The sequence below is a fragment of the Antennarius striatus genome, chromosome 24 (genome assembly GCF_040054535.1).
Source record: "Antennarius striatus isolate MH-2024 chromosome 24, ASM4005453v1, whole genome shotgun sequence".
Classification (NCBI taxonomy): domain Eukaryota; kingdom Metazoa; phylum Chordata; class Actinopteri; order Lophiiformes; family Antennariidae; genus Antennarius; species Antennarius striatus.
In genome coordinates, this window is record NC_090799.1 from 8,523,089 (window position 1) to 8,544,316 (window position 21,228).

Consider the following 21,228-nt stretch of genomic DNA (forward strand, 5'->3'; position numbering starts at 1 on the left):
TCTGACTGCAGCTTGAAGGATCATTATTCTTCAGTGTTTATGGTTAAATCCTCTGATGCCACAATTATGGGGAGGTTTTCGTGGTCAAGGACTCAAATTATGAGAGTCAGAACTATTATGGTATTTAATGAATTAGAGAAACTAAGCTTCCTAAGCTCCCGCCCATGGTCATGGATTTATCAAAGAGAATGTGAACATGTATATTTAGGAGGAAAATGAGCGTCCTCGTTTAAAACATTGTTTAATCTTGGTTTTCCATCGAATTCTATCTGCTGCAGCTTTAAGGACGTCTGAACCTGCATCTGATTTTGGTTAAAAAAAAAAAAATCTAGACAGTAACCTTTCTGTTGTTTTGCAAGGTCCACAGCCTCAAGGGTCAATTGCTTTTTTTATTTGCGGTGCTTTTTTTTCCCCACCAAGCTCCTGAGGTTGTGTTTATCCAAAGCGGTTGTTATTATTTTTTTCTGCTTTTCCTTTCTCAGATTCAGAGGTGGTGTACAGGAACCGTGACGGTCACGTCATCAAGTTCGACTACGCCTTGAACGAGACAGAGGTCATTCTGAGCAACAGCACGTTTGTAAGTTTTTCTTTCTTGGTCTATTTTACAGATTCAGGCATCATCCTGTTAGCACGTATGCTAAAATATACGGTACATAATAAAAGAGATGATATTCATATCACAATGCAACTTCTGGAAGACTTTTCAGGATTTTAAAGTTACCCGTGTCTATAAATACAATCATCAGACACACATAAAAATATATCCAACACTTATAGGTTTCTAAAGTGCCAAAAGGTGATATTTTTTACTTTAATCTGGGACTCGATGGATCATCAGCAGTCCTTGGAGCAGCTCATCCTCCCGGTGTAGCTGCCGGCCAATCCTCATCACCGTCCTTTAAAGCAAGAGAGCGAGCAGCTTCCTCCTCGACTCACTGGTTGTGATTGGATCCCCAGAGGCTGCTGGGAAACGTGTCAAAAGCTGCTGGCAGCAGCGTCTCATCAGAATCAGAATATGATAATACGCCGCCGAGGAAGGGGTGGTTGTGTACCCAGGCGTCTGCGCCGTGGAGCGTTTGCTCTGAGGTCGCCGAGTCCTCTCACCTCAACATGCCTCTCCTCGTGATCACCAGGAAGAGAGGCCGAATTGCTTTACGACGATGTTTGCCTCCTTGTCACCCAGGCAACCAAACATCAGCTGAATGAAAAGTGCCTGAATTTATATTTTTAATTTCAGTCTAATTAAACCAGGAATATTTCTCAACCTCTTTGCTCTCCTTCCTCTGGCTTGTACTTGACTTTCTAGCGGCGGCGTGAGGGAGATGTGATGATGATTCGAGACCCTGCTGTTCACTTGTTCCACTGTGAAACCAAAATCAAAGAGCAGATTTGTCTCAGCGGGAGGAAGTCGATGATTTGACTTCTCAAAATTATAACCGTCAGCCGGGGCGGCCCAAGCCAAACACGCTTCCCGCCCGGCTGCATGGCTTTCATCAGTGAGATACAGAGAGCATCTGATTACCGCATCTTTTTCTTTTCTTCTTCTTCTGTGGGATTAAGACGTGTCCCGACTAATTTACTCCTTCCTCATCAGGTGGCGTTCAAAGTCGTGAAGTACTCGCTCTCTGCAGATCTGAAGTACGTCCTCTTCGCTTACGACGTCAAGCAGGTGAGTTCTGGATTCACACGGCATCCCTCGCTGGCAAGATGACGAATCAAACGCACCCGAATTTCAAGCACAAACACATTTTTCATTTGCGACCCTTCTCACGACCAGGCAAGCTGTGATTGGAGGCGTTGTTTCGTTTACTTTCTGGCAGGCTGTCATTTACACTGTTCCTGTACAATACTCAGGGGGTGCGGTTGCTTATCTGCATCCACTGCCCCCCCCCCCTTTTTTTTTTTTTTACTGTGTCGCTTCTTTTTCCTGCTTTAATAGAAATTGCTTTGAGTTGGAAAAAAACAAACCGATGCTTTGCATAATTTCGGGATGGGAGGCAGTGCAGAATGGCGTCGACTGCTTACACACACACACACACACCGCCTCCCTCTGAAAACAAATTGCACCACCTGTGATGAGCAGGTGTCGACTTATTTGTCGTGTTTCCGTTTCGTTAGCCCTTCCCGTGCGCTGTTTTGCATTTTGTCCCCGCGTTTTCCTTGTGTTTTTCGTTTCTCACTCCGCGTTAACACCCAGCGGTCCACAATGAGACTTTCCTCTCTCTCTCTCTTTCTCTCTCTCTCCCTGAAGTCAAGGGTTTTGCATTGATTTTCAGATTTGTTTGCAAATAGGCTCGAGTTTCGAAAACGCAGTGGAGCTGGAAAAAGACCAGAGGACGTTATGTGTGTCCTGCTGTCATAACTGACAAATCAAAAACCAGCTCTTGTCGCTGAGATGGTTGCATGTTGCATATTTACAGTTAATAACCCACCATGCATAAAATAAAACGCAGCTCCCGAGGATGCATCCTGCATATTTGCCCAAACCTTGAAGGATTAGGGGGGATGTTTCGTAGATTTTGGCGCAAATGAGTGTTGATACCGAAGTTCCCACAAATCTGTCATGCATGAAAACATGTATAAGACATTTGGTTAAATATTTAATCCAGTGTACACAACAAGCAGCTTTCATGCAGAGCTGGAACAAGCTGGTAAACAATGTCGATCCCGGTAGACAGCATGGAGGACGTCTTCCATCTCAAAGCTTCCTTTGGGGAAAAATATATTCTATTCTGACCTGCATAAGTCATTATTCCTGTGAGGAATAAACACAATTTCACATAACCGTAAGCAGGACTGCCTCGCATGAGAATATCTGCAGATGCATCTGAGATAAAGAATCTCTTGACTGAATAGAGATGGATGATGAAAGTTGGGTAGAGGGGCTCTCTAAGCCGTTAGCCGTTAGCTTCTCCGACGCCACCTGAGTGATGAGTTGAACCTTTGTTGCAGGTTTACAGGTATTCCTACACGGCGTCTTACATCGTCTACAACATCTACACCAGGTGAGGGAGCTGAAACGTTCTATTGCATACGATGTGCATAAGCAATGTGTTGATACATAAATATATGTATGCGTCTGCATCAGGGAGGTTTGGGAGCTGAACCCTCCGGAGGTCCACAACGCCGTTCTGCAGCACGCAGCCTGGGGGAGACAAGGACAACAGCTGGTGAGGCCGATCTCCTCCACTGCTTCTCCACCTTCACTTCCTTTTTTTTGTGAATCCACGCCGCCGTCGTCTCTCAGCAGGGAGGTGATCGACGCAGGATGTGGTTTTTATTTAGAATCTTTGTGATTTACACTGAGCTGCGTCTGCCTGTTTTCCCATTTGATTTCAGGTCGCTGCGCTACTGACCCAATTTATTTTGCATCACCAAAATCTACAATCTTATTTGCACCCACTGTGGATCCCTCTCACCGAAAACACAAGAACACTTTTTAGTTCTATTTTTAATGCCAGAGTGAAGGAGACACTTAGTTTTTGCTGCGGCACGTCTGACCTACAGAATAACTTGAATTTGCTGCAGCTTAGGTGCAGGAATCTGTTTTTTTGCTAAATTTAATGGGTCATCATTCTAAAATTAATTCCTAGGAAACCTCTGATGGCGTTGGTAAGAAGAAAATAACGGATCCAGAACCAATTTGGCGTAGTTTGTTTGGGGTGACCTGGGTTCAGCTTTCCTCTGGAGAAAAAAAAATGCTGCACAGCGGTCAGATATCATCGTTAAGAAAAAAACAGTCTTTGTGAATGTCACATTTTGCACTTATTTCCAAGATATTTCCACAGAAATGGAAGACACAGGAGAACAAAAATAAAGTCAGGAGGACTCCGGATATTGGTGAGAACACGTAGGACGTGTCGGGCCGATCAAATGCAAATATTAAAACACTGATGGAAGAGGAAGAGTAAACATACACGTTTGGTGCGAGGCGAGATAAACCCGAAGCTTTAATATAGAAAATGATCAGAGAGGAAATCAAAAAGAAAAACAGACAAAACTAACGTTGGAGAAGCAAAGAGAGGGAAGTAAACAAGGCAAAGTCCGCTGTAGCAACACCTTCATCTCCTCTTCCTCACCAGATCTACATATTTGAGAACAACATCTATTACCAGGCAGATGTGAGGAGCAACTCCCTAAGAATCACCTCCTCTGGGATGGAGGGAGTCGTCTTCAACGGGTTGTCGGACTGGTTGTATGAAGGTGTGTTTCCTCTTGTTTTTACTTTATTTATCCATCCATGAATATTTAGAAAGTATAAAATCTGTTTTTGTTTTTTTTAACTACAAGGAGTTTTGGTCCACAAACATATTTCTCAAAAGCGTCTGTATTTACAACACAATCATGGGTAATGGGATCCCCGCGACTCTTCATCATCCATTTGCAAATGATCATTTGTGCTGCTTGTGAGCGTTGCAACAACACAACTCCGAACACACACAATTTATGGTGATAACTGCCGAGCGAGTTTATAAATTCTGGCTGAGCGCTCCGAGCTCCAGTTGGGAGATGTTTGGAAATGTCATCCGCCAGAAGGCACGTAGGGAAACGCTATGATTAGTGGCTGAGGGTGCAGCGGTGAAGGTGCGCCGCGCAGCCTCGCTCCAGCTGTTTAAAGAGTTTCCAAAGATTTGTCTTTTGCATTAAAACCTGCAGCAGAGCGGACGAGGCGAACGGAGCAGAATGGCGATGAAAAATCAACAACACGCCTCCACGATCCATTAAGTCCTGTGTAAACAAATTCAGTAATGCGGTGATGGCGGGTGCAGTTTGCACAGAGCGCAGCGCAAACACACCGAGGCAGATGGGGAACGTTATGAAATCATTTCTGTTTGTAGATTAACTGCAAACTGCGTGTTTTCTCCTACTGATTTGAATTTTACATTAACTTTGGATGTTTTATGGTGAAGGAAAAAGTTGGATAAATGATAATAATTCTTATTTCACTTTGCAGGGTAAATAGGAGAACTCATAAGGATGAAATAACGTTTTTTTTTAAGGGTAGCTGAACCATTTTTTTAACAGATTTAACATCATATAGGGCATCGGATTGAAAATATATCATCAAAAAAACATTGAAAGGTGCAAAATAATACAGAAAAGAAAGAAATGAGTGTCCCTGATTTGTCTGATTAGCCTGTTAGCATCACGCTAAGGTTATTGTTTGTGCGTGTTTCTTCTCAGAGGAGATTCTGCGCTCACATTTGGCTCACTGGTGGTCGCCCGATGGGGAGAAACTGGCGTTCCTCACCATCAACGACTCCCTGGTGCCCAACATGGTTCTGCCCCAGTTTACAGGCAAAACCTACCCCAGAGGCCTCCAGTACCCCTATCCCATGGTACGTCTGAACCAGCTGGATTGCAGGAAGTAATCTCCAATCACCAAGGGGAAAGTTCACAAGTAAAAACAAAATCCTCACGGCGTTAATCCGTTTGGCTTTTTGAACTGTAGATTAGGGAAAAACGCTGTAAAGTTAAAGCTGCGAGCGCCGCCGATCCGGCTGTAAGATTGACACGTTAAGTCGATAAATTATTCATCACTGACTGAATATGAAGCTAATTAAAGGTCTGAAGATGAAATGAAAAAGGCATTTTAAAACAAGCCGTTCAAGAGTTACTCAGCCAATTGACATTTAAATTGGCAAATAGCACTTAATTATCTTTATTGGATATACGAAATGTCTTGTTTGGCAAGATTTGTATGAATAAAAGGTTTAAAAAGCCTTATTTATTACCATTCTGGGGGAGTTGCATCCTGAAATACCCTCAAGGTCGTTTCAGTAACGCTCATATATGCGGAGCAGACTCTATTCACCGCGGTGCCGTGTGGTTTTTCAGCTCCACTAATGGATGGCAGGTCGGGCTTAGTTTCAAAGAGAAGCTAAACCGTCATCCTCCTTCAGCTGAAGAAGAGGAGCGACACTCGTAATGAAGCATCGTTTGTTTGGCTCCATTATCAACATCCTGAAAGTGCGTTTGTTTTGTTTCAGTCTCCTGTCATGTAGTTACAGTTACATCCCCAGATGAGTCACTTCATCCGTGGCTAAATTAAAAGGACAAATGAAATCTAGAGGCCAGTGTTTTTAATTAATATTAATTATCAGTTAATGTTCAAGCAAAATAATCTAACATTTGCTCGTTTTCCCTCCTTACATGTCAGGATTTTCTTTTTTTCCTTTTCGTTTGTGGCAATAAACACACAAAACCAGCATGAAGTGACCCTCCGCACCAGCAGGGGGCGGTGGAAACTGTATCGCTCATGTATATCCAACGATAAAGTAATCTGATTACACTCTTCTCCCCTTCAGGCCGGGCAATCAAACCCTGTCGTCAGGTTGTCTGTGGTCAACCTGTTCGGGGCGACACACACTCAGGAGCTGCAGCCTCCCGATCAACTCCGCCTCAGGTAACACACACCATTAATACACACACACACACACACACACACACACACACACACACACACACACACACACACACACACACACACACACACACACACACACACACACACACACACACACACACACACACACACACATAATCCTCAGTGTGATCCTCCTCTCTGCAGGGAGTTCTACATCACCATGGTGAAATGGATCAGTAATACTCACCTGGCTGTGAGGTGGCTCAATCGCCCCCAGAATGCATCGCTGCTGACAGTGTGCGACTCCACTATAGGGGTCTGTCTACAGGTGTGTGTGTGTGTGTGTGTGTGTGTGTGGAAGGTGTAGAAGTTAATACACTAATTTTTATTGATTTGTTTATTGAACAGGAGCATCGGTAAACATTTCACGGAACTGAGGGAAATGTTTTAAATTTTTCAGATAAAAATTGATTTATTTTGCAGCATTTGAAGACAAGACAAAACCGTCTATAACTATGTATATAACTTTTTTTCATTTTTATTCAGAGACACAAGGACACCTCAGAAACATGTCTCTCCAGACAGGTAACACTGACGTCTGTTTACAATGAATGTGACCGCCATCTCTGCTGCACACTGCGTCGTCCTCAAAGCGCACTATTGTGTGTTTTCCATTATTGAGGGAGGGTTGCAGCAGAACTATTTTATGTATAAAGTGTGTTTGCATCTGCAGAGACAGGAGCCGCTGTTCTCCAAGGACAAGAGCAAGTTTTTCCTCACTGTGCCGGTGAAACAAGGAGGTCAAGGAGATTTCCACCACATCATGATGTTCACCAGAAAGGTAGCCTCTCTCTTCATCCTCCAAACTCCTCTTCTTCTTCCTCTTATCCTCTCAGTGAAAAACGTTTCCAAACTGATCCTCTTTCAGCCGCACAGCGACCAGGACGAGGTTCGACATTTGACGTCAGGAGACTGGGAGGTGACTAAGATGGTGGCTTACGATGAAAGCAATCACATCATGTGAGTTTTCCTCTCAGGCCAAAACATAAAGCTTTTGAAGAAGCTATTATTGTGCTACTTCCTCTTTTCTACAGCTTTAATGCTGTCATTTTTGAAAAAAATAAAAGACTAGAGGAGCCGCAGAGGAGCCAGAGACATTTCAATTATGACACCTTCATGAAAATACACCTTTATTTTGAACTTACGCAAGACGGTAAAACACCTTCTTTGTCAAAAGCGTAATTTTCACCTGGATAAAAGCTTCTTTCCCTGTAAAAACATCGAGTTTTGTCTTTGAGGCGGCTTCATTGTGCGGTGTCTTAAATCATCTAGCATTACGTTAAATTTAGCTCCATTCTCTGGAAGGAGAAAAGAGGAAAACAACGCCACATGTGGGACGACATCGCTTCCTTAGCAGGCTTTGTGAGCTGCAGGGCTCATAACTGAATGGATCTGACTTCATGGATGATCGACCATAATAAGCAGCGACTACTGAAGGTAGATCTATAATGGATACCTGACCTTGTCCTACTTTTGCTGCTCTCCTCCACAGATATTTTCTGAGCACAGAAATCTCTGCACAGCACAGACATCTATACAGGTAAAACACACTTTTCGAAATTATTTACACCGCATCCTCATCCAGCGTTAACACACCGTCTCCTTCCTCTTACAGCGTGTCCACACTCGGCCTGTTTCCACGACGATGTCTCACCTGTGGACTGAAGGAAGAGTGTTCATTTTATGACGCCGACGTCAGCCCTGATGCACAGAACGCCATCCTGCATTGTAAAGGTGAAAGAAAGGATGGGAGAAATGTCTAGTGAAATGAAGTAATGATGTGAGTTTAACAAAAAGCACTTAACATCTTTGAAAGTGCAACTGTATGGAAAATCTGCTGCTGATTGATCTGAATAGGTTGATTTAAAATGTCTTGCGACCAGCACAGTAACAATACTTCCTTTGAAAATGAGTTAAATTGCCTTGAATGACACACTTTAGCTGCTTTGTTCATCATTTTCTGACACCTATTTCATAAAAGCACCAAGGTGGAAATATGTGACATTTCAGAGAAGCTTCCCAGTCAAACAGTCACTAATTAGAACACGACTTTAATGTTATTTACAAGATTCACCAAACATCTGAAGCTCTTTGAATGGATTACTGTCAATACAAATGCTTTTGCTCTTGTGCTGCTTCTGTTCCCAGATTTTACTTTTATTTCCCTGGACAATACCCAGTAAAAATGATCTTTCTCCTTTTTCCTGAAATATAGACTTGTTGTTGTTTTTGTATTGTATAGCTCTGAACCCTCAGAACCAACCTTTTGAGGGTTAAGCAACAAGTTTAGCTTTAAAACATCGTCTCGACTTGTAAAAATGAAAACTTTACTTCCCATGTCAGGTCCCGGAGTTCCGGCTGTGTTCCTTCTCAGTTTAGACGACGTGGACTGTGAGTATCTTTAATTTATCTTTTTCTTCACATAAGGCCGTTTCTTGTATCCGTGATGTTTGTGTGGGCTGACAGACGTTCTTCTCTTCCTTTTCTCTGCTTTGAAAAGGATCATATTCTCTCTTTGGTGTGAAAACGTCAGCAGCTGCTGTCCAAATATATGCATTTCAACAGGTTTTATGTTTTTTTAATTCTTTTTTTACAACTTAAATAGCTGACATTTACTTCCACTATTATCAGATAGGGAATAATCCAGTGTTTGCTCAAAAGACTGGTTATCGACAAGGTCATGGTGCAACCACAGAATTAGAAGCCGTCATCCGTATGGATTAGAGGTTATAAAATAAAAATGCAGTGGTGTTGTTCCATCTCTGTGGATGAACTGCTGAATATTTTATGTGAAGTCTTGTCTTTATGTCTGCGCGACCTGATGGTTCACCTTTAATTCGAAGCCGGCAGGAAACGGAAGAATGAGGTGAAGAAGAAGAAGAAGAGCACAGACATTTAGATGAAGTCATTTCCTTCTCGCTGCAGCGGGACATGCAAAGGCTAAATGAGAAATAAGGATTTATGCTTAAATTTCAAAGTACAGTACGTTTGATTTATTTGTCAACTTAAAGTTCCCGACGCCCCAAAAACTGTCTCTCTGGTGTTTTCATCTCACCCACCAGCGTGGAAAATTAATGGAGGTCATTTGGAGATTCTCCACGAAGCTCCAACAATAAAACTGCTTGCCTGCATCCTTCACTAACTTAAATGTTTGGAAGGTCACTTTATTTTACGCTTCACGGCATAAAAATCGATGCAACAATTTTGTGGAGTTTTCTCACTAATGGTCCCTCCAGTATTTTCGAAATTTTCACCAAGCTGGCAACTCACCTAATGAAACTAATAACTAAGTGCTATTGAGTGTAAATAAATAACGGATGTATTCTGCTTGGATGAACCAGATATTTTTCATTTCACAGCGTATTTCATCCTGGAGAACAACCTCCCCTTGCGGTCTGCGCTGGAGACCAAGAAGACGATACAGACGGAAATCCAGATGATCACTAACGACAACTTTGGTACAAATTATCTTCACCTAACAGCTGTGTGTGTGTGTGTGTGTGTGTGTGTGTGTGTGTGTGTGTGTGTGTGTGTGTGTTTGCGCAGATGATTTGATTCTGATTTAATAAAGTGAGATAATGATCCAGTCAGAAGCTGAATGAGGGGCGCGCTAACTGGTGTCTTCCTGCCTGTCCTTCGGCTAATGCTTCTCTCCTGCTAACAGAGCTGCCTCTGAAGCTCATCTATCCTCCTGACTTCTCTGAGTCCTACCTCTATGGCCTGCTCCTCATCGTGTAAGACTTTTTCCACCTAATTAAATTTCACAGTTTTTTTTTTTTTTTTTCATTTCCAGCAGGAGCGCTGCGAACTCAGCAAGGACAGTCTCGCTTTTTGAGACCTGCAGGCTGTTAAATATGTTTGAAAAATCAGCAGCAGGACAACATAGAAGGGACAAGAACCCACAAACCACAGCGTTTCCTCAGCATTTCACCTCAAGTGTAAATTGTGTCGAGACAAGGGAATGCTTTAAAGATAACTGAAACCCTCCGTGAAGTCTGGTGGTGGCGGCGGCGGCTGATGACTCTGCTGAGACAGATGGCACTGATAGATAGATAGATAGATAGATAGATAGATAGATAGATAGATAGATAGATAGGCAGTTTGTGAATCTCTAAGACAGTGACGCAGTTTTATTTTGAATGTGGTCCATGTTTAATAGAAAGAGTAAAGAATCATCAACATATAAGATATAAGAAGAACCTGAGGGAAGTGGAAGTTTTGTTTCTGGCTCAGGGAAATTCATTTGAGCTTGAGAAGATGTATATCTTAAGCTCCTTTCAAACAATTTGAGGATGAAATATATTTTTAAATGTGGAAAAAAAATCATTCAAAAAATGAAATAAACCTGGAGAAGAAGGAATGAATAGGTGTTAGTAATGGAACCCTGTTTCTCTCCCCACAGCGGCAGTTACCCCGGCGACCAGGCAGTGACTGAAGAGTTCAACCTGGGGTGGGATTGGGTTCTAGTGGGATCAGAGCAGGTCATCGTAGCTCGGCTCGACGGCAGAGGGTCGGGGTTCAGAGGTCAAAGGTATTTCCTGTTAATAGTCCACAGGCTGCTATTCATCGACTCGCATATAGAATGTTCCCTTTTAGTATTCCTCATCTTCATCCTTATCCTCCTCACTTGGCAGGGTTCTGCAGAACACGCTTGGCACAGTGGACGTGGAGGACCAGATAGCGGCTCTGCAGTACGCAACTCATTTTGGTTCAGGGTTGATAACAAGTTGGAAATATCAGCGTGTTATACAATTTGAAAATTGCACGTGGGATGCAGTTTCAAGCTGAATGACAATCTCCTCACGGGTTCTTTGACCGTCTGTGAATCAGTCATTTCCAATCTGAGCTTCAACTCGAAAAGTCAAATCGTTCTGATTTCTCACATTCAAAAACCCACTTATTTGATTCAACTCAAACGTTTCTCGTTTTTACGTCCCAGGTACTTGATGAAGCTGCCGTTTGTCGATCACACTCGAGTCGGAGTCTTCGGCGAGGTCCGACATTGACAACTTTTTGGGCCGCATCCTTACGTCACCTCGATGAAACTTTAGACCTAAGTTTTATTTCATATCGACTTTCCTGCTGCAGGACTACGGAGGCTACCTCACGCTGATGATGCTGAAGTCGACGGAGAAGCTGATCCGATGCGCTGCGGCTCAGGCTCCTGTCATCGACTGGTCCATGTATGGTGAGCAGAGACTCTTCATATATCACCCGCTCTTATATCCACACTGGAGGGGATGGAATTATTTATTACTTCTGCTGCTGCAGCGCCGGCTCTCATCATTTCTTCAGCCACAACGTTTTTCATCCTACATGGGGTATTGTCTGAGCAATGTAACTTTAATTATCCTCGTGTTCTGCTTTAGGGAATTTGATCTTATTGAATTTTGGAACGAACAGCTTCCTTTGTTTCTGGGAGCGAGTGTTAAAGCTACTTATAGCCATACGTGATTGTAGTTTAAGAGACTGAAGGGCTCTTCTGGTTCCTGTGGAGGCAGGGCAGAGGAAGGATTTGTTAGTCAAAGATCATAAAACACACTCGCCTGTTTCCTTTCCTCTTATCTCCGCCAGCTTCCGCGTTCTCCGAGAGATTCTTCGGCTCACCATCGACGGAGGAGAACAGATACCAAGTGAGTTGTCGCCACCCATCGCTTGTTGTGCGCTGCTTATTTTAATTTATTTTTTATGTCCCAAATTGCATCTTTTCAACCACTCAGATGCACTGAATTAGAAAATAAATAAAGTCAGACTCGTGAGGCAGCAATAAAACCCCTAATCTGACACAACTACAAATGAACAAAGACGCTGTTTAAAAAAGAAGTGGAAAAAGTTATTCCACCGAGGTCAAAGGTTAAAAGTTCACTGATGCGTTTTGATTAATAAGGAACAAGGTGTCCATCAGGGAGAGGAATGAATACACCAGCAGGGGGCGCCAGGCCCAGTAGGGGGGTAAGCTCCGTTACAGATTTGTAGAAAAGGAAGGTGTGCCACAGGGAGAGTGAAGTTACATAAAGAAGGGAGCTTTACAATCAAGATGCGTGGAATCCAGGAAGTGTTTCCAACATGATTGTTTAAAAAAAAAAAAAAAACAACCCACATGAGCTCTTGTCTTTGTCTCGGTAGAGGTCACATCTGTCAGGATAAATAGCTTCGCTCCGGTTTGCTTCAGAAACCAAATAATTGCCTTAAAAGAAAAAAGAAAAAGAAAAATGTGGCCACAAGCATTTCAGCCAAAGCTCTGAATTTTCAATCTCGCCCAAAAGCATCAAGGAAAAAAAACCCCACAAACGCACACAAACATGAAAAATAGGAGAATGCCAGAGGCTTCAGAATGAAATTACACAATTGTCCTCCAAGTGAAGGTTGCAGTCAAAGTGTATTTTTCCTCTTAAGTGGGTTGCCTACATGTGGGCCAGAGGACGCTATTTTTGTGACTCCGCCAGCAGGAGGTGGGCGGAGGGAGGGGGCCAGAGAGAGGAGGGGGGGTGTCTGTCAGCGATATCCAAAAAAGAGAAAACGTGGCACGATGTGATCAGACCTTATCAGCAGGACTTCATCGCTCATCCTCCTCTCTGAGACTGAAAGAGAAGGAAATTGGTGAGGAAATATCCGTCTGTTGATGGGCGGCGACGGGGAAAATCTTCCTGGATAAAACAGATGAGATATTCCCACTAACATACGGCCCCTGAAGGATCTAAATATCGTATCTAATTTATAGCATTTATGCTGAACCATTTAATGATGAGACACTTAATGAATATTTCATCTTATTTACGTTCTTCAAGAGAGAGATGAGAAGATTTACACAACCCCTCGTCTGTTTGGTAAATCTAATGCAGCAGCCGATTAGCTTAGTTTAAAACGAAGACAAAGAATTGGTGACTTTCAGTGATGCTGATAGGTTGGTTTTTGACTTGTTTCCTATGCTAGGACTTTGAGAATCAGTCTTCTCATCTGCCTCAATGGAAGAACAATAATGGCAGCAGTAACGTGTCTTTTGCTGTGCATCAGGTGTCCAAAGTCCTGTCCAACATGAGAGGTCTGCAGGGAGGAACTCTGTTTCTGGCTCACGGCACCGCCGACGGTACCAACATTACCTTTCTTCTCCCCTTCCCGTTTAGTTTAACATGTGATGTTTGAGTACCTGTAATGTGAGTCTCTTCATCAGGTAGCGCCGCCCTTTTTGAAATGAGCTTGCTAACGACGCAGAGCATTAAAAGCTCGACCTTGACGACAGACGAAGCTTTTATGTCCGGGAGTGGAATCGACCCCGTGACACTAATTTGCACGTCTTGTTTCTCTCTGCAGCAAACATTCACTTTCAGCACTCGGCGGAGCTCATCAAACACTTAATTAAGATCGGAGCCAATTATACGATGCAGGTAAATATTCATCTTACATTTGACTCACGAGTAAAGCAGCATAAATATTCAGATTTCATAATTACATACTGGTCAGTATAATTAAATCTCCTGCTGTCATATATGTCAGTTTTCCAAAAACAATGTGGAGATGACGAGTGACGCATTTGAATTTCCTGTAATAATGAGAGGCAGCACAGACTAAAATTCATTATATTTAATTTAATCTATTTAATCTAATTCTATTAAATATGCTATTTCTGTTACTTACTTTCAACAAATGTCTCGCCTTTGAAATAAGTTCATCAAATTTTGCTTAATCCTGCTAACATATTCAGAGGTAATAAATTCCTGTCATGTATAAGAAGTATGTTTCTACACCTCGCAGATCTTTTTTTCCACCTGTTTCCCAGCTGAAGCTCAAAGCACGACGTTAGTGTCTAGGAGAAAGCAATAAATATTGAAGAGAAAATAATATAGCTCAGACAAAAGAGATCTGTGGACTCTCCGTTCGACGTGAGAACCAGACAAAACTCTGTGTTCCATGTTGACTGGTTTTAAGATGACTAAAGTACGAGGAGTCTGTTGAGGTTTGAGAGATTTAAATGATGCAAAAAGTATTGCAAACAAAGCTTGAAATGAAGAATAGATCTCAGTGTTTGAGCATCCATTGTGTTCTTTTTTTTTTTTTTTCAAGAAATGATTGTCTTCCACGGCGTCTGAAGGAAAAAGATTGCATCGAAAATATTCCTTTATCACCCCCCAAACAATACCTGTTCGAAAACATCTCAGATATTTGGGACGGAGCTTCGGCTTTAAGCAACATTGATGCGCTGGATTGGTTTTCCCTTGGGCTCATAAATCCTTATTCCACCACTGAATGAACTCAAACACTCGTCCTCGCGGTATTACAAAGGATTTGTCTCTACGAGGGAAAAAGTTGACATGTAGAAACTTTTCTTTCTTTTCTTGTACATCTCTCATCTTCATCGGCTCAGATCTACCCAGACGAGGGACACTTCCTGTCAAGGCGCAGTCGGATTCAGCTCACTCACTCTCTGATTGGCTACTTTCGCGGATGCCTGCTCGACACATCATCATTACTCGACCACCAGCGGGACGACGAGTGAGACGGGAACGGCGTGCGGTGCGTTTTCTACCTGTAGTACAACATTTGACAGACAAAATTAGCTTCTGGTCGACATTTCGGATATCATTTCTATCGGTCATCACCTCAGAAAAATTAAGAAAGGAAGTTCTTCTGCTGTTGGTTAAATCCATAAAGTGTTGAAAATAGAGTAAGTTCGATTCTTGGGCTCAATCCAGTGAGGTTATTTGAAGCCGGTTTTGCCGTCCATCGTGCATCAGAGACAGTGTTTGATTCGATGTCAGTCGGCGACATTATTTTTGAGATGAACGCCTCCCAGAGGCCTGACATCGAGGATAGTTTAATGGCGTTTTGTGGCACCTTCCCATAGCTGTTGTATTCATTGCCTTTTCGACACATTCGTCATCTCTCTTCTAAGCGGTTAACTCGCACAAAGAAGCACAATCTATGTTCACGAGGAGGAAGGGAGTCGTGTATGTTCATGTGAAGTGACGGCGATAGAGCTAAACAGACGTACTTTTGATTTGTTGCAGTGTCAGTGTTTAACTAATATTTATTTATTTGTTAAAGTACTTTAAAATGTGATAAATCTGTATTAAAAAAAAAAAAAAAGAAGAGAGAGGAAGGAAAGGGGGAGGGTCTTAAAGGAACAATTCCCCTAAAAATGACATTTTTAATGACCCACTTCCAAGTTCCAAGAAGTTTAGGGTTTTCCAGAACTTCCCGGCAGAAGGATTCTCCCAAACAACTGAAGGAGATGAGGACTTGTTTCCAGAGAATCCTCATTAGAGCTGTTAACATAGACGCTGCAGTGGAGCTTTAATCTTTAAAAAAAGAAAACCTGTAAATAACTTTTTTTTCCTAATGAAACTGGGACTTGGGGTGATTCTCTACGACCTCTTTCAGTTATTTCACATTTTCAATTTGTTGGCTTGCCTCAGAAGGTGATGAGATCGTTCACATTTTTGGCTGAGAAGCTCTTTTAAATGAGTGATTAGGGTTATTTTGTTGTGCTTTATTACAAAATGGTCACTATTAATCTACAGTAGCTTAAAGGTATTGTAGACGGATTTAGAATCTGAATCTTGTCATAAATCAAATCTGAAATATTTCAATGTGATGTGATCGGAAGCTGCAAGTTGCCTTTTCATTTTCTACATTTTATATTTTCAAAAACTTTTACTTCATTTTGGAAACTTGCATTAAAAAATCTGTTTTTAATTAATAATCAACTGCAGTGTCAGACAAACTATTTCAATCATTATTTACTTTGCAGTCGATTTTGTGCTTATCTTCCATTTTTCCTTGCTACGCCAAACATTTACCCATAAACCACTGCAATAAAAGGCGTCATCAAGTGTTATGGCAACACGGAGCCTGAGAGCATTCCTCACTGTGAGTGGTTCAAACAATTACTGCCTGCTGCACCACAAGTGCCGTTAATCACAGTGATGAACGTCCTCGACGCCGTTCCTGCTTTTAGACCGGAGGAGCAAACACGCTCCACGTATGAACTTTTCATTTAGCACATCAGAGCGACAATATGAGAAGAAAAAAACTTTTTATGTAAAGACGGAACGCAGAGCAGCTTCACAGACATCTAACTTCTTAACGCCAAACTGTGCGACACTCTGCTTCGTAGCGTTTAACATCACATGGAGAACGAGTCGAAGAAACGGTGTGACGTCATGCTTGTGGTTTCTGTTGGGGTTTGTACCGTGAGTTTCATTTGTCTTTCTCCTGGAGGGAAACACTGCGGGGGGAGGGAGGAATAAAGAAAAACCAATGTATTTTTTGTTGTTTTACTATTAAAAAACAATGAATAAGCAATTTGTGAGTCATATTTTACATTTTATCAACAATATTTTGACTGTTTTCTTGTGGTGGTTGAAGATTTAGTTCAGGATGTGAGGTTAGATGGAGAATTTTTAAAGGACTACTTAATAAAATCACGTCAGACACACTGACCTTGTAAGTGCAGTTCTTTATCCATTTATTGCACATTTGGCATCCTGCCCTGACCTCTGGATGCAGTGGATAAACTGATATCAGCCTCTTTTAATTTCTCTTTGTCGTATTTAGTAGGTGAGGCATCACGCCAGCCAGCTGGAAACGTCACATCCTCTTTTTACTCCAGCAGGGAACAAAAAATTAGCTCTAAATCATCTCTCCCTACGTCCTTCACCATCACTTTCCCATCACCTTTACGAATCCCTTGTCAACACTGTCTGGCTTCTGCTTAAAACTAGCCTTAATTACCTCAAAGTAATTATGGAGACGATTTGAAGGTCCCGTCCACTGAGGAAGGAGGTAATATTTTCATGGGCATCTTCAGAAACGATGACTGGATCAGTCTTCTGAAAAAAAAAGTCTACTGTCATTTTGGACTTAAGTATTCTTTACAGCAAAGATTTAAACAGAGCTGCATTTTGAAGTGGGCACACCAGTAGCATGAAGGTGGTCAGGGCTGTCCACATACTTTTGGACACTGTGGGAAATATTTAAGTATTTTGTATAAGCGATATCACACTGCCATCTGGTGGTGAAAAATCATATGACAAGCAGGTGGGTCTGAAGGGCATTTACAGTACTCAAGTATTTTTTAGTTTATTCTAGTTTATTCTCATTATTATTTCTCATACATACAGTGGAATAAAACTAAAATCAAAATGTAAAGCACCGATTCACATCCACTTATCTCAGGCCATTTTAAGACAAGCAGGTCTAGACCAAACACTTTATTTTACAAAGATCTAGTTTCCTCTCATGAGCAAACACTTGGAGAAAAACGTGACCTTTAACAGGCAGAAACCACAGAGGAGACCTTCCAGGTGGATGTCCCTCTGCAGAGTACGACAAATATAAATTATATTGAGGTAGAGGTAGACTGTTGTATAGAATAACAGGTCATGTACATAAAAGCACAAGCGAAGCAAAAGAGGTGCACTACAAAAAAATGCAAGCACATCAAAAATGTACTGAGTTCCACAAAGTGCAATTTACCCAAGTTATCAGTTCATTCAGTCAGACTGCAAATATCCAGACATAGAATAGGAAGTCTTGGTCAATATATTCTTTATCTACAACACTGGAAGCCCTGAAACTCCAGCTCTTTGATCCAGATGACTCTATTTTAACACAGATCTTCTTCTATTCCTTCGTCTTCCTCAACTGCTTCAAAAGCGACCTCTTCGTAATCCTTCTCCAGAGCTGCCATGTCCTCTCTGGCCTCTGAAAACTCTCCCTCCTCCATCCCCTCTCCAACATACCAGTGGACGAAGGCCCTCTTGGCGTACATCAGGTCAAACTTGTGGTCCAGTCGAGCCCAGGCTTCGGCGATGGCGGTGGTGTTGCTCAGCATGCACACCGCCCTTTCCACCTTGGCCAGGCCTCCCCCGGGAACCGCAGAAGGAGGCTGGTAGTCGATGCCCACCTTGTAACCGGTTGGGCACCAGTTCACAAACTGGAGCAGACGCTTTGCTCTGATGGTGCCGATGGCCACATTGACATCTTTAGGCACCACGTTGCCACGGTACAGCAGGCAGCAGGCCATGTACTTGCCATGACGGGGGTCGCATTTCACCATCTGATTGGATGGTTCGAAGCAGGCATTGGTTATTTCAGCCACAGTCAGCTGCTCATGGTAGGCCTTCTCTGCTGAGATCACTGGGGCATAGGTGGCCAGGGGGAAGTGGATACGAGGGTAGGGCACCAGGTTGGTCTGGAACTCTGTCAGGTCCACGTTCAAGGCACCGTCGAAGCGCAAAGAGGCTGTGATGGAGGAGACGATCTGGCTGATGAGGCGATTCAGGTTTGTGTATGTCGGGCGCTCGATGTCCAGGTTCCTGCGGCAGATGTCATAGATGGCTTCGTTGTCCACCATGAAGGTACAGTCAGAGTGTTCCAAGGTGGTGTGGGTGGTCAGGATGGAGTTGTATGGCGCCACCACAGCTGTAGACACCTGAGGAGCTGGGTAGATGGCAAACTCCAACTTGGACTTTTTGCCAAATTCAGCTGAGAGACACTCCATCAGCAGGGAGGTGAAACCAGAGCCGGTTCCTCCTCCAAAGGAATGGAAGAGGAGGAAACCTTGCAGTCCCGTGCACTGGTCTGCCTGGAAGAGATGGGCAGAGTTTTGAAACATACTTGTAAGTTTGTATGAAGTATATTAATACCAAAGCAATAAGTCTCGACATCCGAAATTTGAAATCATTATAACTAAATTTCTGGAAAGCCTGTTCTTTTTTTTGTTCACACTACTTTTGGCCTTTCCTACCAGTTTGCGAATCCGGTCAAGCACCAAGCCAATGTGCTCCTTTCCGTAGGTGTAGTAACCACGGGCGTAGTTGTTGGCGGCATCCTCCTTTCCTGAGATCAGCTGATCCGGGTGGAAGAGGCGGCGGTACTTGCCTGTACGGACTTCATCTGACGGAGTGAGAAAAGATGTAACTACTGTCTCTGATTCCGAAACAAAAGGTCTTCGTCATTCAAAGATCTCACCAATCACGGTGGGATCCAGGTCAACAAAGATGGCTCTGGGGACGTACTTCCCGGTGCCCGTCTCGCTGAAGAAGGAGGTGAAGGAATTGTCGTTGGTATTTGAGGAGTCCCTGGTAGGTATTTGGCCATCATGCTCGATGCCGTGCTCCAGGCAGTACAACTCCCAGCAGGCATTGCCCATCTGGACGCCAGCCTGACCAACGTGAATGGAGATACACTCATGCTGTGGAGGGCAAAATTTTTAAGTGTAGAAGCTGTCAAATATCAAATTATTGTTTAGAACTTGGTTCAAATTAAAGCACTGCAGAATTTAGAAACACAGTTGCTCGATCCATTTTGATGGATACCCTAATGCCAACATTCCCGCTTTTAAACTTGTCTTGATTTGCGAGAAATGACAGGAAACAGGGTGGAGTCTTGATGTTTGCAATGGATTTCTGTGTGTGCCAATTCTGGATGTGCCAATTCTACAAAAAACAGCCAAATATTAAAGTTTGAGGAATGTTTTTGACAGGGCATTCCATGACAGACCAAGGGCGTCTGCCGGTGCCTCCACACCCTGCTGAAGTATTTCGGAGGTGGGGATGGAGGCTTGCGCCTTGCTGAGGACTGAAACAAGTTTGTTCTTATCACCTGGAGGAGAACTTTGTCCTGAGGGGGTTTAATAAGGAGCAATGTTTATCTGTCCTTTTTGATTAAGCGGTGTTTCACAAGGAGATGGAAGTGATAGAAATGCAAATGAGAGAAAGGAGAAGGACGACCTGATTGCTCATTAGGGACACCTTTCGGATAAAAATTTTAAAAATGGATGAATCAAGGTAATTTTTTAGTCACTCTGTGTTTCTTCTCACCTTTTAGGGTAATGCTGGGAGAATGCCAATGGGTTGCTCAGTCTGTTGGGTTAACATAGATCACCTGAGACTAAATAAAGGTAGTAAACTCCACTGACTAGGGCCCAACGAAGATGGTCTTTAAGTCATGGGTTCCTTTTGTTGTCAATTTGAGGGCTTCATTCTACCATGAACCACATTGATCCTGGCCAAATCTTGCTCTGATGTCCTACAGAAGTGTCATTGGTCATTGGTTCTGACCTGGGGGCACCCCGTGGAGAGCCTAGCCATCAGATAAGCACTCTGTACTTTGTCACCCTACACTGCTATGTAAATAAGGGTTTTCGAAACAATAGGTCAGCAAACAGGCTGGACAGGCCTTTGTTAATAGTGCATCTACTTTTATTTTTATCATTGGTCATAGTTTTATTTTAATTTACCTGCCAGAAAATGTATCCTTCTGGCTTCATTTTTACTTTTCTGATAGTGTACTTTCGGAAGGTTCTCCTGAAAGTCTCATTTTTTAAACGCCTCCTTCCCTTCTGTTCTCTAAACTGCCACAAAGTCACTCACACTGAAGAATAAGTTCTCCTTGCTGCTGCAATAAAAGCCATAAAAATGAATTCAGCAGCAGCCCGTGGTCTCCTAAAGGCCAGACAATTGAGCAGTGTTGAATAAGTAATATGCAGGTATGACTAATGAATCTCCCTTGGCTCGTAAAACTTTACAAATGTTGTTTACTTGTATGACAGCAAAATAATTATACTAATAGTAAGTTGAAACTCACCATGATGTTGGTCCAGTTGTCTTTTTTAGAAGTTCCAACTTGTGAAGCAGAGATGAGATCTATCAGTGTGAGGCTCAAACAGTGCTGGGGGGAGGAAGAGGATGAGGAGGGGCCTCACACAGCTGCTTTTTGGTATTTATAACTCCTCTGTTTTTCCCTGCTGTTATCTATGGCTTCCTGTTTGGCTTCATTTCAGAATAAAAGCTTTACAC

The 21,228-nt window shown here is 42.7% G+C and overlaps 2 protein-coding genes across 3 annotated transcripts in view; one reads left to right on the forward strand and one right to left on the reverse strand.

Annotated features, from left to right (window-relative positions):
* LOC137591231 (inactive dipeptidyl peptidase 10-like) overlaps positions 1 to 16,782 on the forward strand; it is a 39,601-nt gene extending 22,819 nt beyond the window's left edge. For both annotated transcript variants that reach the window (XM_068309106.1, XM_068309107.1), the window contains exons 4-27: positions 483 to 577; positions 1,595 to 1,669; positions 2,953 to 3,005; positions 3,089 to 3,170; positions 4,083 to 4,203; positions 5,185 to 5,339; positions 6,309 to 6,406; positions 6,572 to 6,695; positions 6,914 to 6,952; positions 7,101 to 7,208; positions 7,296 to 7,387; positions 7,920 to 7,967; positions 8,043 to 8,161; positions 8,771 to 8,818; positions 9,787 to 9,885; positions 10,092 to 10,161; positions 10,830 to 10,958; positions 11,062 to 11,118; positions 11,367 to 11,421; positions 11,516 to 11,615; positions 12,002 to 12,060; positions 13,442 to 13,514; positions 13,739 to 13,812; positions 14,790 to 16,782. In XM_068309106.1, coding sequence (XP_068165207.1) covers positions 483 to 577; positions 1,595 to 1,669; positions 2,953 to 3,005; positions 3,089 to 3,170; positions 4,083 to 4,203; positions 5,185 to 5,339; positions 6,309 to 6,406; positions 6,572 to 6,695; positions 6,914 to 6,952; positions 7,101 to 7,208; positions 7,296 to 7,387; positions 7,920 to 7,967; positions 8,043 to 8,161; positions 8,771 to 8,818; positions 9,787 to 9,885; positions 10,092 to 10,161; positions 10,830 to 10,958; positions 11,062 to 11,118; positions 11,367 to 11,421; positions 11,516 to 11,615; positions 12,002 to 12,060; positions 13,442 to 13,514; positions 13,739 to 13,812; positions 14,790 to 14,921 — 2,105 coding nt within the window. In that variant the 3' untranslated portion in view covers positions 14,922 to 16,782. The remainder of the gene's footprint in view (positions 1 to 482; positions 578 to 1,594; positions 1,670 to 2,952; positions 3,006 to 3,088; positions 3,171 to 4,082; positions 4,204 to 5,184; positions 5,340 to 6,308; positions 6,407 to 6,571; positions 6,696 to 6,913; positions 6,953 to 7,100; positions 7,209 to 7,295; positions 7,388 to 7,919; positions 7,968 to 8,042; positions 8,162 to 8,770; positions 8,819 to 9,786; positions 9,886 to 10,091; positions 10,162 to 10,829; positions 10,959 to 11,061; positions 11,119 to 11,366; positions 11,422 to 11,515; positions 11,616 to 12,001; positions 12,061 to 13,441; positions 13,515 to 13,738; positions 13,813 to 14,789) is intronic.
* Positions 16,783 to 17,528: 746 nt separating this feature from the next.
* LOC137591233 (tubulin alpha-1C chain-like) lies at positions 17,529 to 21,109 on the reverse strand. The gene is made up of 4 exons (XM_068309108.1): positions 21,017 to 21,109; positions 19,400 to 19,622; positions 19,176 to 19,324; positions 17,529 to 19,013 (listed from the first exon to the last, which is right to left on the reverse strand). The coding sequence occupies exons 1-4, from the start codon at positions 21,017 to 21,019 to the stop codon at positions 18,033 to 18,035; spliced, it is 1,356 nt and encodes a 451-aa protein (XP_068165209.1). The 5' UTR covers positions 21,020 to 21,109; the 3' UTR covers positions 17,529 to 18,032.
* Positions 21,110 to 21,228: the final 119 nt, after the last annotated feature.

What these genes read in the sequence shown, in the direction of transcription:
- LOC137591233 (XM_068309108.1), bottom strand. An exon ending in CCTGGATCCCACCGTGATTG is followed by an intron (nt 19,325 to 19,399) that starts GTGAGATCTTTG and finishes TCACTCCGTCAG; the next exon opens with ATGAAGTCCGTACAGGCAAG. An exon ending in TTGACCGGATTCGCAAACTG is followed by an intron (nt 19,014 to 19,175) that starts GTAGGAAAGGCC and finishes CATCTCTTCCAG; the next exon opens with GCAGACCAGTGCACGGGACT.